The following is a 23,412-nucleotide window of genomic DNA, read 5'->3' as shown; positions in this document are numbered from 1 at the left end:
GTAGTATAGTCTTTATAACCCGGCATGGCTCTACCTCCAAACCAACTCCATTTTTTCACAGGTAGTAATATTAAATTGATGGTGGCATTAGGCGGTGCAAGCCCACAACATGCATCCCCGCTGGACGACCTGACAGCGTACGTTTTTGCAGCGCTGATGACTCCAAGAAGAGGCTCAAGCTAATTGAGACACGCAGCGCATTGGAATAACCAACAATAAATAATAGACCGGGCAACATTGATAATAAAACAGTTAGTGTTCACAATAAATTTTTGATAAAATTTCACCGAAGTTCATCCGAATTTTGTGGGACGCTTCCAGAAACATCGTTGTTGATGTCCAAATCACTAAAAGGTTGAATCTTGAGCCATCAACACACCACAGAGTAGTATTATCATCAATATAATTTAATATGTACAAAGGGTATCAACACTCAAAGAAGTGATAAAAAGCAAGTAGCACCAATGATGACAATAGATGCCCATCCTGACGTTATTAAGTGCAGCAACTAGTTATAAATGTAATGACATACATTTTTACTGCCAAGACAAAGACTCAACAATAAAATCTATACATTAAATAAAATCGTAGTGTATTCTTCACCAACAGTTGAGTTACTGTGTGAAAGAAATTTCGCACGACAAATGACAGAAGTTCAACGAGTGGAGTCATGACGATCAATCATTTTCAGCCACTTAGTTAGCTGAAGCCAAGCATAGGGGTTATTAGCGTGCCCTTTATACCAATATATATTCATGATGCAGTCTAAATCGCCGTCCATATTTAACTGAGTATCGACGCAACACAAGAAATAATTCAAGACATGATAACATCTGAGAAGAAAAAGTTTCAAACTTCAATTAAATTGAATATCAGGAACCAATTGAACGAAAGAAAATGGTATATTTCAGCAAGAAATATGTCCGGATACGCTGCGAGTTGGCATTCATTACATAGACAACAGAAGCACAACAACAACCTCCTTAAAACGGTTACATTTCCATCATATATTGGTAGAAAAAAAAAAACATTACTTCGACAGAAAAGGCAAAAAACGCTAACAAAATTTCGTCTGAAGAAAGCCATGTTCCTGTTATTTGGAAAGATAAAACCTGAAATATGTGTTTAAACTGTAATTGTACAATACTCAATTATGTGGATCATTTTCTAAATAATATCCACAGGACAGCAAATAAACACAATTTTCAAGCTAGCTTATAATTCATACGAGATGTTGTAAGGTTCACTGTAAATATACTTGACAGGAATATGTAGACGTAACAAGTATTCATCAAAACGTATAGTTGCACCCACAATGGCCGCTTGTTACTGAGAATGCTATAAGTTTATAGCGCAGAAACTATTGGACACTAAGCATCGGTGGTGAGATCATGTCATTCAGATGAAACAAGAACAGTATAGTCATTAGTCTCATTACTCAGGGTCGAATTCGCAATTGATCATTAATTATAGATAGCGGAAATTGCACATAAACGCGGGAACATTTAATGCTTTCTCAACAGCCGGAGTAGTAGTCATGTCTTCTTCGTTGGCCATATTCAATTCACGAAGCCTAAGACATCAATAAAGGCGAAATTAAATTTCACACAAGACAACTTTTTAAATTTATGGCTTAAATTTCTGCATTAATAATAACATGTAATTTAATTGCTAGACAAATAAGTGTCAGTGCAACAAAATATTAGTTAAGTAGGAGAAAACGATACCCTCCTGAGCAGAAACGTCTCAAGCAGTTTTCTTCGTTCCTCTCAAGAGTTCATGACTAAACTGGTAGCACGAGTTAGTTCGGCACAGGCTCAAGCTGACATTGCAATATTCATATTCTATACCAATTAGTACACAGTCGAGCTTCTAATTACACTTCACTAACAATTATGAACTAAAAGCAACCTTCGAGCAAAATATTCAAAGATATTGAATATTGAAAAAGATATCGTCACACATGTGCAGTTTACGCAGCGAAATAGCACCCTCAGTCATATGTACTCGCGAATCGAAGGTACTCGCGAATTTTCATCCTTATCATTCAAGATAACATTCCCTAATTTCTGTCATAAAATAATTTCGTTTGAAGTTCAGATGTCTTTAAACAAAGTAGCCGATGCAACAAAGTATAAATTGCATAAGGCCTACAACTAATGAGCCCACCCCTAGCAAACAAAACTCGTCACTGACGCCGAAACGAAGGGGCGATAAACTGCGACAACAACTTGGTCTTAACATGAAAGCATCAAGAAGACTTGATGTCGATGAAAACGTAACAACAGTTTAAACTCTTTATTTAACCAACACATTCGATTTTTTTTTTTTTTTGTTTTCGTGTATCCATACACGTACAAGGCGGATTCCTGTTTTCATTTTAGCAGTCCTTGTATCACATGAGAAAGGAGTGTTGTAGTTCAAAGGAAGCTAGTTACTCCGAATGAAGATTGAAAAGTTTGGCTACTTCACTGAGATCGTCATAACTCTTGCCTTCCTTGAGAACCTGCATACAGAAATAATTATTAGTGTGGTAGAGAATTACATCGTCAAGAATATTTAGTATACTAGATCTCAATGAAACGCATTACCGATCGCGAGACTCAAGATCGCTCAAACTGATTTTTACCAAAATCATCCAAGTATTCACACCCACAACTTTTCATGAAGATGACGCAACTTACCTCAGTAAAATTTGTAATAAAACCGATACACGGAGGCACTTTCGTGCAACTCACTTTTCTCGCGACGGGCATTCTGTTGAAGACGTTCCAGAGGAGTAGCCCAACGACTTTGTTATCTCTAAGGTAGAATATGACGCCCTTGCCGTAGTTCTCTCCCTCGGCGGGCGGGTGTGGATCACTCGAATGCTTCAGAGGTGAGGAAACGATCGGCTCAGCTCGACCCTCAGTAAGAGACCTGATGCTCTCTCCCGTCTCCTCCACAACCGCCTGAACCATCGTGGATAGAATGCTTATGGTAAGCCTAATGCACGAATGACATTCTCATTTGTAGGTCGTGAGAGAACGGCCATAACCATAAATTCTTAAGATAACTAAATAAATTTATCACAAAAACCAATACAAAATTTTTTTCCGATTAAATTCCTGTTCTAGTTAATTAAGTTTACGAAATACCAAACCAACATCATGGAAACCTTTTAATAACGTTGATGTAGCCTAAAAACGGAACCTAACAGTCCCTGTACAGTCCTGACTAGGAGTCGCACGCCGTACTATCTAAACTCCCATAGTACACGTGGTGGCCGATTTCTTGTCCGTAATTGGTGGATATAGCTTGAAAAGCCGTCAGTGATTGGCTGACGGAGTAACAATCTATTAAATCTTTTTTACAGTATAGCTACTCGCTGAACATATGAAACCTATTATTTGCAAAATATCCGAGATTATTCTGCAATGAAACAAGTCAACATAATTGAACCTTGGGGGAGTCCTTGGCAGTAGCTTTAGCGAAGACCCCAACTGTGGGGAGGGAGGAGTCGATAATGCCTATCGCCTCGTAACCGACGTCTGGGCCCAGGTCAGACCAGAACATTGACTGGTGCCAGTACGGCTTGCCTGGAAAACCGTGAAAATGCGAGGAACACTCATTGCTAGACTACGATCAGAGAGATGTTCAATTTCTTTCACATACATTTCACTTCAACCATAAAGGCAAAGGAATTCAAAGAACATAGTCTGAATGTCCTATTAACACGAAAAGGCAAATGCCAAAAACCATTCATGCAATTTGCGCATAAGACTTGTGGACCAAGCTACTGCATGAGATTCATGACTCACGATTGATAGAAGAGAGCTCCTGATTTAGGTAAATAATTCTTGACCTTTATCAGGAGTAATGGTTGAAATGTAACAGCATTAAATTAAATCACGGAGAACTAAGACATTGAGGATTAAATAGACATTAGTTTCACAATTGAATAATACTACTTAGAAAATAAAGTCTCTAATCGCAGTCAATCGTCGTTCGTTGTTAATTTGTAGATCCGAGCGCAGAAGCGCAAGACTCACCGGCACCGGTCATGTTCTCGCCGGCGAGTCTGCCGCTGACGATGGCGTGATCGTGGTGCTCCACTCGACGCCGTCCCAGGTGAACGTCATAGAAGCAAGCAGCGTCACCTGCCTGAAAAATATTTGAAGGGAAATTTTGGAGGAAAAATACTCTTGCGAACTGAAGAAAATAACTAAGAATTGAAAATGATGCAGTAAGTTAATTCCTAAAACTATTCAATTAGATATGCGGGCTTGAAAGTAAAACAGATCATTTCAACAAAACGTATCATAACACATGCAATTTTTGTCTTATGACACTAGATTTTATACAGCAAACACGTCACAGTTCAAACATCACATTGTAAAAACGAAGCAACGACAGAAAATGTTTGCATGCAGATGCTAAAATACTTATCACCTATGTAATGAAATTAAAGGTATATAACCCACGGTAATATAAAAGAATAATGGCGTTGTTTTACCTTTGGTGCAGTTGAGCACTGAGGTACTGCAAAACTTTACCGTGCTTTTCGGCCCTACCATGTAAATAATTTAATCCAGCATATTTGGTTGGGCAACTATATTGCTGGTCTTTATTACGCACCACCCAGAGGTTGGACCTCGCCTCCAGCTCAGCATTGACTCTGAAGCCTCCCCTGCGCTCGTCCAATTCCAGCCCTGATGTTAGACCAAGCTCCGTGTTTGGAGAAAGTCCCACAGCCACGACCACGTGGTCTGTTATCAACTGCACATTAGAGCACACGAATCAAAAACATAATGATGAATTGTGAGGAGCAAAGCCAAACGTAATCGCGAATAAATTAATTTTGTAGGCAATTGTTTCATGGTTTTGTTTGTTATGAAGTCTCTTGTAGCAGAAGGCCGTTGAGATTTCAAACCTGCATTTAAACACGTGTTGCGAGTAAAGATAGGCTGCTCACCGACTTGCCAGTGTTGAGGTCAAGCTTCACTCTGCCATCGCTGGTGGTAGACGCATACTTCACAAAAGAATCGGTGATGACGTCGACGCCTTCGTTCCTGACTTTGTCGGTGGTCCAACGGCACAGATACTCGGGCAAAACCTTACCCATGTTGCCCGACTCTGGGAATACCTGCGAGACCGACCCTCCCACCTTCTTGCCTAAAAAGTTTTTTTTCCATTAGACACGATAACAATGTTTCTCTAATTATGAGTCAATTCGATTGAAATCAACCTTAGCGATATAAGGAAAAAAACGAAAAGTTTTGAAACATTCATTACCACATGTTAAGAAGATTAATAAAACTAGTCTAAGATCAAAATCCGGCATAACTAACACACTCCAAACTGAGTCAATTCAGGGAAAAACGAGACACTAACTCTTGTGGCCAATAGCACAAGCAAGCTCAGAGCCAAGGAAGCCACCCCCGATGATGGTGACATGTTTGCCCTGCGAGACGACCTGCTCCAGCCTGCGGTAGTCTGCAACGCCCCTGAACAGCGTCGTCTTCTCCACCACCGCCGAGCCCGCGCGGTCTATCACAGCCAACGACTTCGGTTTGCCTCCTGATAATAAAACCGTTATCAGCCGATCACTATGATGGGTAGAAGATGAAAATTCGCACATAATATAGTATGATTTTGGTATGTAAAATAGCCGTATCTTTATTTTGCATCTTTACATGAAGAGAATATCTATTATAAAACGGGGAACCTTGGTTTCTCCTCTGATGATAATTAATTGGAAGAATAACTAATTGCTAATGTCCAATAAGAAATTATTTCAATAACTTGGCATGAGCAACTCTTCAAAAGCCTAATTCCGTGGTTATGGAATTTTAATCTCAGAATACCTATAAACGGATCTAAATAATAGGAATTTCTACGGCGCACCCCCTAACTGCCACAAGGCATGTAGAGCCTCAGGCCTCCACACATTTGTGATACGATCGCAACTCGCGAGAGGAGTCTCCTCACCCGTGGCTATGAGGCACTTCTCGTAGCGAATGGCGGTGCCGTCTTCAAGGAATGCAGTGCGGAACGTGGGGTCAAGTTTAACCACTGTGACGTTCTTAAGCAGCGACACGCCACCGTTAGGACGCGTGCTCAGCTCGCTGGTTGGCGTGTAGTATTGTGGATGCTCGAAGTAAACACTGTGATAGAAAACAAACTTTCTATTACTGTCTCTATACAATTGCTGCCGGTCAACCTTAACAATGATTCGACGGTTGACAGTAAAAAAATTACACAAACGTGGGGGGAATGAATGACATTTTTGAATATGACAATTAGGGATCAGAAGTTCATCAAACTAGAAATTGATGACACTCGTACCAACAGAAAACGAATTAAATTGCGCAAAAAAATGACTTGTAAGGGGGTGGGAGGGCTAATTTCAGATGCTTCAAGAAAAATAATGAACTTCCATTGATCAGTTCTACATTTCAATTAATGTATTGATTAACCATTTCAAAATGACTACGAAGCGCTTCACTTTAATTTGTCAGGAAAACTAGCAATTTAGTAGTGGTTTTGTATTATGTGGGGAATAACGTACAACAGTAGCTGCTCAATATGAGATCGTCCGAGTTTAAAGCTTGATGCGTATCATGTATACACTGGTGAGGCAACATTCTTAGAAAATCCGTCGTAAAAACGCACCTACGTGATTTGCCATTCCATTGTTTAAAGTGTAGCGACTTTGGCGTCTCAGGATCATCGCTGTACCAGAGCTCCTTGCTGAGAGGAGGCCTCATGTAAGGCTCCTCGCCCTCCCCTGACACCACCAACACCTGGGTACAACAATAACAAATGTTTTAAATCCCTTAAAGAAGTGTAACTCGGGTTGTTTGCACCGAGCATCAATTGAATAATCAACTCAAATACGAAATCGTTACAAAACTTGGTTATTCTCACTGCCAGCACAATACAATACAACAATACTTCTACAATATACGATAAATTGCAACCATTAGCAGTAACAACTCACACATCTAAGACACAAAAAAATAGTATAAATAACTATCAGGTATATGAACACAGGGATAACTTCGAAATGCTAATGAACATTGACAGTAATATTTTGAGGTACCTATGACCTCTCGTAATAAGCAAGCACTGGATTGTAATACTAGAGCAAGCTGGAGTTAAATAATAGGATAACAAATATTGAACCCATGGCATTCAAGAAAATTTTTGTGAAATTATGGCAAACATGAACGCTCAACCTTGGCTTTAGGGTCAGCAGACTTGATGGCTCGGAAGGCTGCGACGGAGGAGGTACCGGCGCCGATAATTAAGTAAGGGACATAGCCTGGCACAACCTGACCTGCCAGTAGGGAAATGAGCATCAATAACGAATTATGTAATTATTGCTTCAATTCGCACCGAACGTTGATGACAGCTTCAAGACTTGCAACACTCACACTTGAAATAGCAGTCTGCTGCAATAAATAATCATCAGCAGAATAAATTGATGATAGGATCTGAACAGACATTAGAATTTGGAACCCAGATACAAACTGAGAAAGTTAAATTGGCAGCAGCAGAGAAGGCAAGATTAAGGTCTGGAATTCCAAAAACAGTTAATTTTTAAATCTACTAACCATCTTTAAGTGTGGTGGGAGGAAATTCTTCATAAGGGTTTGGAACGGGAACTGCTTTTTCAGGAGCGGCTGCAGGTTTTTCAGAAGCCTTAGATGCCTTCTCTTCAGTTTTTGATGCAGTTGTCTCAGCTGCATGAGCATCAGCTGCGGGAGCAGCAGCATCAGCTGCGGGAGCAGCAGCATCAGCTGCGGGAGCAGCAGCAGCTGCTGTTTGTTTGTTTGGTTCGGCTTTTGGCTCAACTTTGGGTTCCAGTTTAGATTTCTCTTGCACCTCAACTTCGGGTTTAGTCTCAGGTACCTGGGGTTTAGTTTCACTCTTTGCTGGGGCTTGAACATCAGGTTCTTTAGATGACGTGACAGGTGGAGGGGGTAGGTCTAGCGTAGGAGCTTCAAAATGTTTAACCACAATTTCCGAGTTTGACAGAATGGGAGGGTCAAAAGTTCCTTTGTACTCAGGACGCAGATTAAAGTTAAGTAAACCTGTCTGCTTGCCCTGCAAGAAAATTAAGGTTTTTCAGATTAGTTTCCAAAAATTATGGACTGAGGGGAATTCTACATAGAAAATGGGAGACTTACACTTTTAGATGGGTTTGTAGAGCAAATAGACTAAGATTTGAGCAAAATGTTTCAAGTAATAATTTTTACACCCACCATATATTTCCTAAGTAGCTCGGTGAGGCATCCAATTGGGCAAGCATGGGGGATTTAGAATTTGCCAATTACAATAGGGATGTTGTTCAATGTTCAAAGGGGGATTCAGGATGTTTTAGGCAAGGACTAACAAAAAAAAAACTTGATACTTAGATAGAAAAGATTGAACATTTTGAGAATCAATTGTTCAAAAATGATAGTAACTTGACTCACAGAAAATTAATAACAACAGCAAATTGATTTAAATTTATATTCTCATTGATGGGCGTGTGAAAAAGAAGACTAATATCCTTAAATATCCTTCACATAGAAGAAGAAGGATATTTGATGCAGAAAAAATTAAACAAATAAAATGTTCCCTAACATCAACCAGCCAAGTACATTAAAAACTTATCACTATTTTAAAAGATACAACATACACTTAGTTTGCCAGAATTAAAATAAAGTTCCTCAAAGCACTGACATTGCATGAACAAATTGGACTTTTTTCCACCAGAGAAGTTGATGGATAATTGCTCTTTATAAGCTAAGGCAATTAAGCTGGTCAGTTCTTTCATTTGAATACATTATGAGAAAGATTTTCCAGAATGAGACTAGTGACAAATATAGTACATACCCTAAAGATGGATGTGAACAAAAATTTTCTCTTGAGAAGTAGGAAAATTATACAATTATATTCTGCACCCTTTAACTTCAACAATTCAGAATGTGAAATAATTCTGAATTGTATACACAAATAAATAGTGCTGCAAAAGCTGCTCAAATATCTTAATTAGCATCATTGCTGAGCATCACAGGCACTTACCACCAGGAGTGTGGCACCACAGAAGGCCAGCCCTCCCATAAGAAGAGCATTGTATTTCTTCTGCTTCCTGGCATATTCTGTACTCCAAGAGCCCTGAGGAACAGGTAAACTGTTCATGGTGGGGGGCTTGAAGTTCTTGATTCCATAGTTGCTGGCATTGCGACCAAACACAAGTTCTGCACACAAAGCAAAAACTTGTTACATTAACTTCCCACAAAATACATGAAATTCCCACAAGTCCATCTACAATGAGATAATTTTAATTGGCTAATGATGCACAAGTTTCTTCACAATAATATCATTTTTTAACACGTTTTTCTTAGCTTAGCTTTGCGTTTGTTTGTTTGTTTGTTTATTTGTTTGTTTGTTTGTTTGTTGTTAACATTGACAACAAAAATTAGCCCACTTTTGATTGTTCTAGAGATCTGAAATTCGGCATGCAGGCTATTTTCGCCTAACAATTTCAGATAAAATCATAAAAACTAGTAATTAGAGACCGAAATTAGTTTAATTGAGTAAAGTATATATATAGTATATATATATATATAGTATGACGTGCGGGCGCTCACATTATAGACAAGCAGGCGCTAACGCTGCGTATCATCGATACGTACGTCAAGTTATACTTAATCAAGTCTTAATCGTTTTTCTTGTGGACTAAAAAGTAGAAAATAAAATACTTAAAAAAAAACTTGAAAAAAAACGTTTTTCTGGTGGACTAAAAAGTAGAAAATAAATTATGGTTCACCCCAAAAAAACGTGGGTCGTGCTGTACGTTCACCATCAAATTTCCAAAATTTAAGTGTTGTGTGCTTTTCGCTTTAATCATAAATCTGCCCGACACACGTTTTTTTGGGGCGAACCATAATTTATTTTCTACTTTTTAGTCCACCAGAAAAACAGTTTTTTTTTAAGTTTTTTTTAAGTATTTTATCTATAGTATAAGGTACCCACACTGATACAGGAATATAATAAAATACATAACCAAATGAATCCAAGGAAGGTCACATGCTTCCATTTAATTAAAATCAAATACAACATTTACAACCATTTTAGTCAAGGAGCTTAAAAAACACAGGATTAAAGACTATATGAAAAATATTTATAGTTCTCACATGCTAGGTCATAACCTTGTGAACAGAACTTTATGCTTCATATATACCGTAAACTGGGGTAACTTAGACCACTTTTTTTTAAAAAATTATGACATTTTTTTACTAGATAAGTTAAACTTAAATTGAAACATGCAAAATACGGGTCTATAATGTAGCTTCACACACCATAAATTGCTGGCTCCTGCCTCTCATAGTTTTGATGTAATTTAAAAAAAATCGATGGTCTTTTTTACCCCAGCTCTGGGGGTATCTTAGACTGTGTGGTAAAATCAATTATATTTTTTGGTAAAATAACTCCAAGTAACTCCAGGTTTTGGTGCATTATAGTAGAACTCTTCTAGTTACATATGCAAATGAAAAACTTGAGGAAAGTTTCATAGTTTGCAAATGGGGGGTCCCGCTCCCCAGGTGGTCTAAGTTCCCCCAGACTGGGGAACTCTGACCACCTAATGGCAGCCCTGACAGGGTTAACATAGACTGGCTTGGAAATTAAGTTAAAATTACCATATATAAGACTCTGTAGAGTCTGAAACCTAAAGAAAAAACATTAATAGGTGTAGGTATCAAACATGAAATGTTATACATGGTAATTTTAAATTAATTTCCAAGCCGGTCTATGTTACCCCGTCAGGGCTGACATTAGGTGGTCTAAGTTCCCCCATTGGGGGCGGCGCCCCCCCCATTTGCAAACTATGAGACTTTCCTAAAATTTGTTTGTTGCATATGTAACTAGAAGAGTTGTAATACAATGCATCAAAACCTGGAGGTATTTTGCCAAAAAATAAAAAAAAATGGAGGGGGGTACTCCGACAGGCTTTAAATAATAGCTTTTTTTTGTGGGTCACATTTTTAATTTTTTAACCTATTAGATATGCAAACTTTTTAAATCTTTCTATTGTGTTACATAGCCTCAGTATTAGGCCTTTAATGCCCATTGACAGAATTTTTCTATGTCAAATAGTTTTTGAGTTTTGGGGGTTTTTGTTAAAAAAATGAAAAGTGGTCTAAGTTACCCCAGGAGTCTAAGTTACCCCAGGAGTCTAAGTTACCCCAGTTTACGGTACTAAAAAAGTAACGGTAAAAGTAACGGTTTTACGGTACGGTAAAAGTAATAGTTCACAATGACAGATTAATTTGGAATGTGAATAAATTCCACCACCAACAGTAAGACAATTGGGCAGCCTTTTGATTCCTGCTAATTTGAAACAGAGCATGAATTTCTCACACACAAAAGTATAAAATTGAATTTTTTTCAATTGCAATACCTTAGAATGGCTTATACATACATTCATTCAAATTAAGCAGTACGTAACCAACATAAATTGGGTTGTGTTAGAAATGGCAAGCAATGATCTTTAGATAACTGATAATTATTTCATGTTAGCCTAAAAGTAAATAAGAGATCACACACAATAAGTTTAGAAACAAAGCTGACATGTAATTCATATCTAGCATAGGAAAAAATATTACATATTCTTGTTCTTCAAGTAAATTTGAAATAGAATAGATATAATTTCAACACAGTCACATGTATATATATACAGTGCATATGAAGAAAGTATGGCCTAGATTTCCTAGACCAATGTCCAATAGACACTAGAAGCCTCAACAACAAGGATAGCTCATAAATATTAATTAAACTGTAGAGGTAACCAATGAGGAAAACACAGCATGAAGCTGGAGGGACTAACTAATTCTAGTGAAATTGTAGATGTAACTTGTGACAAAAAACAGAGATACTCACTATTGCGAGGACAGCTCCTTTGAACATATCTCAATAAGACATTTTGATGAGTAGCACAAGACACTGTTCGTAAACTAATTATCATTTTGAATTGTATACTTTTCCTGGAATAAATGGGATAAAAGCTTAGTATACTGTGAGGGAATGGCTTATTGATTTATATATTTTGTGTTGCCATTCTCTCTACCATGCACTTCTTCCTAATCCCTTCTGCCTCATATGGTTAACAGTCACAATTTCCTGTCAAGACCATGCCCTTCATGGTCAGCAGTTTACTGATCATGATTACCTTTTAAGCAAGGCATGATTGGCAAGTGATTATTACCATTAGCACCAATCCAAGTGGTTAGATGAAAGGATAAAAATAAGAAGGATTAAAGTTGCATTTGAAAGAATCAAGAATGAAGGATGCAACACTTCAAGATTTCAATTAGACTAAATATCAATTCAATAGCAATTTGCCTCCAAGTCACACCCAACAAATTAACATTTATGAATTTATAACAAATCATGCCACCTATAAGAGTTGAACATGATGCACACTGTGGGAGCAAAAATAAGCTATTTAACACTTTACGTCCTGGCGTGACGAATTCGTCACACAGAAAAAAACATCGGTTTTCCAACAATTTCAAGTTTTCTGTCATTTTTTTTAAAAATTCACAGGAATAAAAAAGTCTTAGATTTATTTTTTACATATGTGTACCAAGTTTCAAAGTTATCTGTCGGTAAGTAACCGAAATAAAATTTCCAATTTCCAATGGCAATGTCCAATTTTCCCCCCCTTTTGAATTTCCCCTCCCCTTTTTTCAAAATATTTTCAAAACTATACCGAAAATGAAAAAAAGCTTCGACCAATCTCTAGATCTTTTATTTGCGAATCGAACGGTATATTACTCATTGCTGTAGCTTAAAAACTCTGGGAGGAGATAGGTTTGCAGTGACAATAAGTGTGAATGTTCAGTAGGGCGCGACAAAGTCCCGAGCCCCTCAAAATAGGCATTCAAGGTGACATAGATGCAAGACTAGACATTACTGGAGCCAAAATTCAGTCAAGGATGCTGGGAACGACTGCATGAGCACCATCCCACACAACAGCAGCCGGGTAACTAAAGAGCAGCGTCTTCAGGTTGTCTATTTATGTGCCTGACCAGTAATTTTTGCCCATATTAAATGTTAAAGAACTCCCCCACCCCTAACCCTTTCACAAACTGTCGTCAAGGCATAAATCAACATACAGAGATGATTTTGGTACCGTTGGATAGGTCAGAATGTCAGCTTTGAAGTGAGACTTAAAACCAAAAAAGTGAATTTTACGATTTTCATCCCAGAAATTCAGGGCGTAAAGGGTTAAGGTAGCAAAATATCATACACATGATTTACACAATGAAAGCAGATGTGCTACTGACTTTTTTCCAGATTAGGGTTGGCAATGCCGTACTACTGGCATTGCAACCATAATATTATAGTATGTAAGTACTGTAGTATTACAGTATGGTTATGGTAGTATGGTAGTCACAAGTATTATGGTAATTTTTACAAGTGTATTCAAGAACTAATTCTGTAATAGAAGCAACATTTTCATTCTTTTGTATGAACAGGATTAATAAAATGCTTACTAAATCCATTCACACAATTTGGGATGTATGGATGACAATTCTACCCTCATTCCTATGATGCTCATTTTTACCAGCTGTAGCTGTAGAATAAAATAAAATAAAATATTAATTAAAAATTGTAGTTATTATTTTTAATTAATTATTAATAATTATATTAATATTCAATTAATTATTAAATTAATCATAAATTGAATTATTAATTATTTAGTAACCTCATGGTAGGTTACATGCCTAAGTGCTCAATGATTTATTTAATGCAATAATTGTGGCTTTTAAACAACAAACATTTTCTAAAAGACACAAGAAAATAGAAAACTCGCAATGGGAGATATAATCATTCAGAATCTGAAGTAAAGTTATTTGGACAATGTCAATAAAATAGGGCAAAAACATGAAAAAATTCATTTCTGGATGCATATCAACCAGGTCTCATAGTGTGACACACGAGTCGTTGTAAAATTTATCTCAAGGTCATCTGGTTGTTGCCAGTAAATAGTCGATAGGATCTATGCAGTCATTAGTTGATAGGTTTCTTCAGTAGTTCAATAACTTAACAATGAAAACACTAATTCATTAATAATGAGATAACCTTAAGTCTATGTACATTATATTCTTTATATGCAACAAACCTCACGGATAACGCATTAATGGTTTAATTTTTTCAAACCAGCGGTGCCTTCTTAGGTTTCTCTACTAATGAACTCACCGCTTCACCTCAGTCATAAATATTGTGCATGAACAAATGCAAGCCTTCCTTAAAATATGAAGGTCACACCTTACTCTCACCCAGAACTGTTTACTCAGTTTTAAATACTCCATCACCAGACTTACCAAACCTAAACCTATTTAATATATGACAACTTGCATTCAAGAAATGCAAGCCACTCACAAATATGAATTGCAAATTTCCTACTCTCTCAGGAATATCCAATGAATACCAGTTACAAAGTGAACAAATTAAAACTATAAAAATGCACCTCTGTTGTTCAGGTGCGTACAGCAAATTTAAGCGTAACACATTCCTGAATCATTCATCACAGAGTGAACTTCAACAAATATAGTCAGATGGGGTAAGACAGGACCGAAATCTCTAACAAGCATGTAGCATCTATACCATGAATAAATAAAAAACCCTAAACCTCTTTAAAAATTAGCCAGAAATTCATTATTTGCAGAAGAGGGTTGAAACAAGCACTGAAATGACTGCAATGATTGCTCTAACATATTCTTCTATCAAATTAAATTCAGTGCAATTAGAATGCATGATATGGGCTGGTCCTTTCTTACCCCATGAAGGCTGCGATCCTGTCTTACCCCATTTGACTATATAGGTAATGATCTAAACATAAAAATCAACCTTGTGAATCAAGTCATGAAAAGTACAAGAATTGGCAACAGGCCATGAGCCTGTTTCTTCAGTGGCAACACTTCGATTCTATTCCATTCTATGAAGTGATGTGACTTGTTATTTTTTCAAATTTACAGCGTATTGTTGTCAAATTTACAGTATATGTTGACATAGTGGTATCATCTAGAATGGGAAATTTTAAAAGTGTATCAAGATTCCAGATGCAGTAAATGAAAAATAGAATATGCCCACTTTATTTATGGTACTATTTAATTTTATGATAGGGGTTTCTTCCCAAGGCATGTGGATGAGCATTCTTCCAACTAGGTAACATATCATAATTAAATCACAAACAAGAACTCACTAAAGCCTTTAGCATGTGTTTATATCATAGCATTTCTTTCCAACTACTGCTGCATTCTCAAGTTATATGACTGATCATTAGACTCATGACCTGTCATCCAAGATGACCAAAAATTATATCCAAACTTAAGATATGATTCCAATGAAAAATTGCAATCAAACCCTTTTCTCACATCTATGTAGTACATTTTTTGTGCATAATAATCTTGTTCACTAATTATAGGGCCATTAGGTTTTTTTCATTTTTATTCAGAAGTGTCTTAGTGACATGAAAATAACCACAACATTCATGATAATTAAATCATTATGTAAGTGAGATCCATTTGCCATCAAGCTGCCCATTCAAGCCTGTTACTCATGGAAAAAATAAAATCTTGCAGGTCATTTATAGGTCATTTATTATCAGAAGAAAATTGCATAAACAAATTTCCCATTGATTCATATTAAAGCGTGTGATCTGACTTGCAACATAATGATACTTGTATGAATTTTTCCAGTGATACGAATATCATCAATGGAATATGCGCGTGTTACAAACGTCTTGGACAAATTTGAGACCTGACATGTGGCCAGTCTCATGGAAAATATCTAAATTTAGTGAGCAAGGAATATCTCCCAAAGTAATGACCGTAGCTCAATGAAACTTGGTACACATATTCATTAAGACCTAGCAGTGATGTTTAGCACAAGAAAATTTTTTTAATTTTCACCTTCTTTCGTGAGTAATATGGCAATATGTGCCAAAATTGGCAGTTAACAAGACATTTTTAGCACATTTTCTCATTTGTGGAAAAATGCCCTATTGTGCTGGTCATTTCCCTCTGTCTTTCTGTGACTTTATGTTTTCGTCAATGAGAAAATGCGCTGTCTGTCACTCACTGCAGTGAGTACCGTAAAATGGGGTAACTTAGACCACTTTTTTATAATGATGCCATTTTTTTACTAGCTAAATTAAACTTGAATTGAAACATGCAAAATACAGGTCTATACTCCAGCTTCACTCACCATAAATTGCTGGCTCCTACCTCTCATTAGTCTTAATGTAATTTCAAATAAAATACTTAAAAAAAACTTTTTAAAAAAAACACGTTTTTCTTGTAGACTAAAAAGTAGAAAATAAATTATGGCTCGCCCCAAAAAACGTGTGTCGGGCAGATTTATGATTAAAGCGAAAAGCACACAACACACGAACTTTGGAAATTTGATGGTGAACGTACAGCCCGACACACGTTTTTTGGGGCGAGCCATAATTTATTTTCTACTTTTTAGTCCACAAGAAAAACGTGGTTTTTTAAAAAAGTTTTTTTTAAGTATTTTATTTTCTCCTTTTTAGTCCGTTGCTACACATGAAAAACGTTGTTGCGAGCCAATTTACTTGACTTGACGTACGTATCGATGATACGCAGCGTAAGCGCCTGCTCGTCTATAACGTCAGCGACCGCACGTCATACTATATATATACTATTTATATATACTTTACTCAATTAAGCTAATTTAGGTCTCTAATTGCTAGTTTTTATGATTGTATCTGAAATTGTTAGGCGAAAATAGCCTACATGCCGAATTTCAGATCTCTAGAACAATCAGAAGTGGGCTAATTTTCGTTGTCAATGTTAACAACAAACAAACAAACAAACAAATAAACAAACAAACAAACAAACGCGAAGCTAAGCTAAGAAAAACGTTTTAAAAAAGCGATGGTCTTTGTTACCCCAGCTCTTGGGGTATCTTAGACCGGGTGGTAAAATCAATTATATTTTTTGGTAAAATAACTCTACATAACTCTAGGTTTTGGTGCATTGTAGTAGAACTCTTCTGGTTACATATACAAATGACAAACTTGAGGAAAGTGTCATAGTTTGCAAATGGGGGGTGCTGCCCCATAATGAGGGAAATGTGACTACCTAATGGCAGCCCTGATGGGGTATATATTGACTGGCTTGGAAATTAAGTTAAAATTACCACATATAAGACTCTGTAGAGTCTGAAACATAAAGAAAAAACATAAATAGGCTGTCAAACATAAAATATGTTATGTATGGTAATTTTATATTAACTTCCAAGCTGGTCTATGTTACCCCATCAGGGCTGACATTAGGTGGTCTAAGTGCCCCCATTTGGGGGCGGCGCCCCCCCATTTGCAAACTATGACACTTTCCTAAAATTTGTCATTTGCATATGTAACTAGAAGAGTTCTACTACGGTGCATCAAAACCTACTGTTATTAAACCAAAAAATAAAATAATTGGAGGGGGTACTCTGACAGGCTTTAAATAATAGCTTTTTTTCGTGGGTCACATTTTCAATTTTTTAACCTATTAGATATGAAAACTTTTCAAATATTTCTATTGTGTTATGTAGCCTCAGTATTAGGCCTTCAATGCTCATTGACAAATTTTTTCTATGTCAAATAGTTTTGAGTTTTGGGGGTTTTTGTTAAAAAAACAAAAAGTTGTCTAAGTTGCCCTGCCAGTCTAAGTTACCCCATTTTACAGTACTGAGTTACCGTAAACTGGGGTAACTTAGACTCCCAGGGTAACTTAGACCACTTTTCGTTTTTTTAACAAAAACCCCCAAAACTCAAAAACTATTTGACATAGAAAAATTCTGTCAATGGGCATTAAAGGCCTAATACTGAGGCTACGTAACACAATAGAAAGATTTAAAATTACACCTATTAATGTTTTTTCTTTAGGTTTCAGACTCTACAGAGTCTTATATATGGTAATTTTAACTTAATTTCCAAGCCAGTCTATGTTAACCCTGTCAGGGCTGCCATTAGGTGGTCAGAGTTCCCCCGTTTGGGGGAACTTAGACCACCTGGCGGGCGGGACCCCCCATTTGCAAACTATGAAACTTTCCTCAAATTTGTCATTTGCATATGTAACTAGAAGAGTTCTACTACAATGCACCAAAACCTGGAGTTATTTGGAGTTATTTTACCAAAAAATATAATTGATTTTACCACACAGTCTAAGATACCCCCAGAGCTGGGGTAAAAAAGACCATTGATTTTTTTTAAATTACATCAAAACTATGAGAGGCAGGAGCCAGCGATTTATGGTGAGTGAAGCTAGAGTATAGACCTGTATTTTGCATGTTTCAATTTAAGTTTAACTTATCTAGTAAAAAAATGGCATCATTTAAAAAAAAGTGGTCTAAGTTACCCAGTTTACGGTATATTATTTCTAACTACTGTACAGATTTGAACAAAACTTTTAATATCCAAAGCAATATCCAACTTTTTCATCAGGACATACCGGTAATGTTAGCTAGTAAAAAAAATTTTCCACTTCACCTTCATTCGTGAGTTATAAAGCAATTGAGGCCAAAATTTTCACTGACCAAGAATTTAATTCTGAACTATTGAACTGATTTGGACAAAACGTTGAATAGAAAATCCTAACCTCGCGACAGTGATGTTTAGCTCATGACAATCCATTTCTCCTTGGTTTGCAAGTAATACAGCTATACATATATGGCTTGTTGTCAATGCAAATTTAATTCATTTGAATTTTTTCAATATTTAAAGTAAAAATTTTTCAATTTTCAAAATCATTTATTCTTTCACTTGATTCATGCATTGTCTCCAACTTTATGCAAGTGTGCCAAATTTCAGATCGATTGGACAGATAGAAGTGTGTTAAATATTGATTATAAGATTTGTAGCAGACAGACAAACAAACAACAAGAAGTGAAGTTAAAGAGAAGTGTTGTAAAATTTGCCTTAAAAATGCTGGTTGTTTCTTTGTATATCTTTTAAACTCGCAAACGAAAGCAAAATCTAAAAAAATTTTCACAAGCTGCCAAGCTGGGAGATTAGGATTGTGTATTCAAAGTCTCATTAAAATCTATTCAGTAGTTTAGAAGAAATTTCTTGTTCACTACAAATTTTGGCCCCAATTGCAGTGTACCTCACAAATGAAGATAAAATGGGAAAAACTTTAAAACGAAGGTAAAGCCCCAAAAATTGTCACTAGCTTAACATCACTGTTGGAAGGTTAGGAATGTATATTCAAAGTTTTGTTCAAAACTGTTCAGTATTTTGCAAGAAATTTCTAGGTCACTGCAAATTTTGGCTCAAATTTCTCAATTAAAATCTTGCTGCAGCACAAATAAAGAAATTTAAATAGTATTGGAAAATATGTAGCTATGTTGCTAGAATACTTTAGGACTAAGAGACTGTGCTCAAAGTCTAAAGTCTAAACAGAATATGATATTATATTATAAGGTAGTCAACATACTAAACAATAAAGTAGTTAAGTAGTTCATTGATTGCCACTGCTGTTGCTGCCATTTTTGTTTTGAATTCTAATTTGAAATCAAAAGCCCAGGTTTGACAGCAGTTTCAAGTTCTTTAGTTTAGAGCCTTCAACATATTAAAAATTTATGTTTCTGCATGGATTATAATGCTGTTAACAGTAAAAATTTTAAAAGTATCTCTCATGCAAGAAATGCTGGGCTGCTGGCCAAATAAATTTTAATTTAAAAATGAATGTCACTGGAAATTACGGTTGTTCCAACTTCCAAGCAATCTTGGTTTTGATCCTGTTTTAGAGCTCAGATCTGAATGGGAATTCTGTGGCGGGCGGCGGGCCCATAGCATAGTGGCAAAGCTGTCGCCAAAGCAGAGAGTTTTTTAGACTCTGCCTCAAGTTCATTTTGAGTCCTATAAGTAGACCAGTAAAGTATCCTGGTCCATTCCTGATTCCTGGATACCAGCATTATCATACTTAAGAAATTGGTTGCAATGTTGAGTAAATGAGGAAACTAAAATGAACTGATTCTAAAAAAGCTCTGGTTTGCCACTATGGCGGCCCATGGGCCCATAGTGGCAAAGCAGAGAGTTTTTTTAGACTCTTTTCAAGTTCATTTTTGAGTCCTATAGTACTGAGTTAAGACTTGCTTGGCTTAGCCGCTTAGTTGAAGCCAAACAATAATAAATACTACATGACTAAGAATAATCAAATATCGCAAAGTTTATTCTTTACTGAAAATGGAAAGGTCGACCACGACCTTGCTATAAGGCTCCTCTCACTTCTCAGTCTCAGGCCCTCAGCGAGACAGCGACAGCGGTCAGCGAAATGCGAATGAGTGTGTGTGTGTGTGCTTTGTTGAAGGTGAAGAGATGACCTCACGCAGGCCGACTGTCACACCTGGACATGGCATTAATTGCTGGCTTTCCAAATTTTCCACTTGCAGCCACAGTCAAATTTTCCTGCTTGTAGGAGGTGGCTGTTATTTCAGGGTTTCCCTGGTATTATTTCCAGATAGATGGCAGTTGCTTGGGCAGCTGCTATAATTTTCATTGTTTCCAAAGATCTTTTAACTGTCTTGATTCATAGTTGGCATAGTTCCTCTTCTTGGTATTCCCAGATAACTGGTGATTCATCTTCTAGGTATTTTCAGATAACTGGTGATTCATCTTCTTGGTATTTCCAAATAACTGGTGGATTTATGTTATGTTTCCAAATTACTTCCCCTATGGCTTGATACTTCTTCAAAGGGTTCCAAGGCGTCCAGTGCTTGCAAGAAATTCGGTAACTGCTTTAATGATAAGATGTTGTATATGTTTTGAGTAGTCACCCCCGCCGAGTAGTGTTCGCAGGGTCAGGGTCTGTATGCCCNTAGCAGCATCTCTGGATCCAGAATTTTGGGTTCTTTTCTGTTGGTTTCCAGGAGTAAGATCCTCAGAAGCTTTTCTCTTCTGTCTTTCACTAGTTGGTTCCACAGCCACTTCAGCATCATTCCAGACTTCCTCACCAGCAACAAAGTGTTTCAGTTGGGAGTCCGTTAGATTTTCAATTTCTGCTTGGGAGCTTTCAGGAGGGCCAGGGCCTTGAAAGCTATCTTTATTAGGTTTGGTCATTTCTTTCACTTTACAGTGTAAAGACTATTCGTGATTTTAGTGATTAGTTTCACAGTTAGGTGTACACCACACGTCTTTACAGCACAAGTGACCAATCGAAACTCCGAAATGCGAATGATTACCGGTATTTTACCGTCACGCGGTCATGTTATGTGAAACTAATTTTGCGAAGAGATGTGCTACTTTTGAAACTTAGCAATATTAAATTTTCAAAGATAATGAGAGTTTGCCATAGAAATTACACCTTAGTTAAAGCAGAAAGAGGAGCAATTTATTTGACTATCAGTTCGCGTTGTTTGAATTGTTCTATTCCGTCTGGAAAGCGTCTATTTAATTTGGTTAATTTAAACGTCTAATATTTAAAACGTATTTGCACTAGCAGCAACGTCATTTACGTGAACAAAATCTTAATAAAGTTTCGAGTGGAGAAGTGGCCAAATACTGGAGGCCGAAATGGCTGATGCCTTCTCATGACTGTCAAGTTGTCAACAGCAAAGAATGGAGGATATATTCGCAGTATGAGCAGACGGTGCTCGCTCTTCTTTCTGGCAAAAGTCAGATGCCGGTCCAGGAAAATAACGCCTCTCGATGTGACGTGGTTGAGACAGGCATGCACGATGCAGCTAGTGGCATACCTCATGGTGGTGATCGTGGACTTTTCGGATAACGGCGGCAGAGTGGGGTAAAAAGAGTAGCAGATTGGTCATTCAACGGTCAAGGTTGCGCAATAATTAGGGCTGCAATGACCAAGATTCGAATAGTTTGCATCTGGCAGTGATGTCCTCATTTCAAACGGCGCTAATAGTGCCGACTCGTGACTTCAAAATGTACTACGGTATGTCCTAGCGGTTGTCGGCTTGCTATATGGGAAGAAGATAAAGTGACTTGTGGAGGTGGGCCTCCTCGCTTCAGAGGCGAGCCACCTCAGGCGAAGGAGAGACCTTGCTAGGATCTTCACAGTAATTTTAGTAGCTAAGGGTCTGAAGGCTAAAATGGATGGATACCAAGACGAGACTGCAGCTCAATCTGGTGTAGCAAATGCATCTGCTATTGATCGATGTTAATCTTATTTAGGAAGGCTAAAGCGTCTTCTACCACAATTGATTAATGATGCTCCAATGTTGTGAGTCATTCTGATAGAGGAGAGGATATTTTATAAAATGTCCGATGTATGAGTAAAATAATTGAGTTATAATGTAAGGCAGTCCAAATGTTGAGTCGTCCAAAATTCCATCACGACCGCTAGAGTGAAGAAAACTCAAATGATTTAACAAGTATCGATGTCAAATTTCCAAAATCGCTATAACTAGCTAATGTAAAGAAATAACTATAACTATACTATAGCACTAGTCCACCCCAGTCTCAGAAATGACATCAACTATACGTGTGTAGCACGACACCCTCTTATTCAGAAACGATAATATGAGTTTGAAATGTACTATTTAAAGACCACACTTCTAAAGAGGCCGGTGGCTCCGATGTAACGCATGTACAATGAATTTCTTATTTTGCTTTTCTATATGAATTATTTTAAATATTTTAAATTCTTTTTTTTTCTGTCAGATTCATGCATTGTCTCCGACTTTACGCAAGTGTGCGAAATTTCCAAATAGATTGGACAGGTAGAAGTGTGTTAAATATAAATTATAGAATAGAAGTGTCGGCGTTGTAGAAATAGTTCCATGGCCTGTTACAGATTCTTGAACTTTTCGTGACTTGATTCACAGGGGATCCGGCCTTTGGAACCCGATCTTTCCATAGCTGACGATTGATTGAGATAGCTGCTGGACTTATTGCCTTGGAATTTGAAATTGGGGTGCGTGGTGACCTACGGTCACGACCTTTAAATCGGTCATATACGCTGCCTAAAAAAAACTTTTACTAGCATAAAAAAAAAATTAAAAGTTCACACTCTTATGTTAACAAAAAAGTTCAAATATACCATATTCACAGCTGTCCTAAGAAAAAATATAAAAATTTGACAATCGCAAAAAAGTAAAACCACGTACTAAAACAATTCGGCACGTTCACACGTCTTCCCACCCTCCCCTCTCTCAACCCTCCATTCCTCAAGACCCCACTCATAACATCCTCCTCCTCTCCCTCATCATCCACACGTTTTCCAAATATCTCTTCACACTCTCAAACATAGCCGCAGTTGCTCCCTCAGACAGACCCGTAATTATCGCCATCCACTCTTCGCTTGTTCTCTCATGTCCCACCTCGTTAGTCTCACCTCTCTCATTCAGAATCACCTCAATCATAGACTGACGCTCTCTCTCATACGCCCCACATTCCAT

General features: G+C 37.2%; 1 protein-coding gene across 2 annotated transcripts; it reads right to left on the bottom strand.

The window, feature by feature from the left end:
• Positions 1-256: 256 nt before the first annotated feature.
• On the bottom strand, positions 257-12,017 carry LOC108672840 (apoptosis-inducing factor 1, mitochondrial). Of its 2 annotated transcripts, XM_047884390.1 has the most exons (14): positions 11,914-12,017; positions 9,055-9,230; positions 7,799-8,091; positions 7,599-7,759; positions 7,221-7,321; positions 6,655-6,785; positions 5,971-6,146; positions 5,374-5,559; positions 4,955-5,154; positions 4,618-4,758; positions 4,032-4,143; positions 3,442-3,578; positions 2,739-2,951; positions 257-2,506 (listed from the first exon to the last, which is right to left on the bottom strand). In XM_047884390.1, the coding sequence occupies exons 1-14, from the start codon at positions 11,996-11,998 to the stop codon at positions 2,435-2,437; spliced, it is 2,184 nt and encodes a 727-aa protein (XP_047740346.1). In that variant the 5' UTR covers positions 11,999-12,017; the 3' UTR covers positions 257-2,434. The 2 variants fall into 2 exon arrangements, with proteins under 2 accessions (XP_047740346.1, XP_018016073.1); XM_018160584.1 differs by having other exon boundaries at positions 7,599-8,091.
• Between the last annotated feature and the right edge of the window lie 11,395 nt (positions 12,018-23,412).

This window comes from Hyalella azteca, unplaced genomic scaffold (genome assembly GCF_000764305.2).
Source record: "Hyalella azteca isolate HAZT.00-mixed unplaced genomic scaffold, Hazt_2.0.2 contig15387, whole genome shotgun sequence".
NCBI lineage: Eukaryota > Metazoa > Arthropoda > Malacostraca > Amphipoda > Hyalellidae > Hyalella > Hyalella azteca.
The sequence above is the reverse complement of the archived record's forward strand: the minus strand, read 5'-3'. Positions and strand labels throughout refer to the sequence as shown.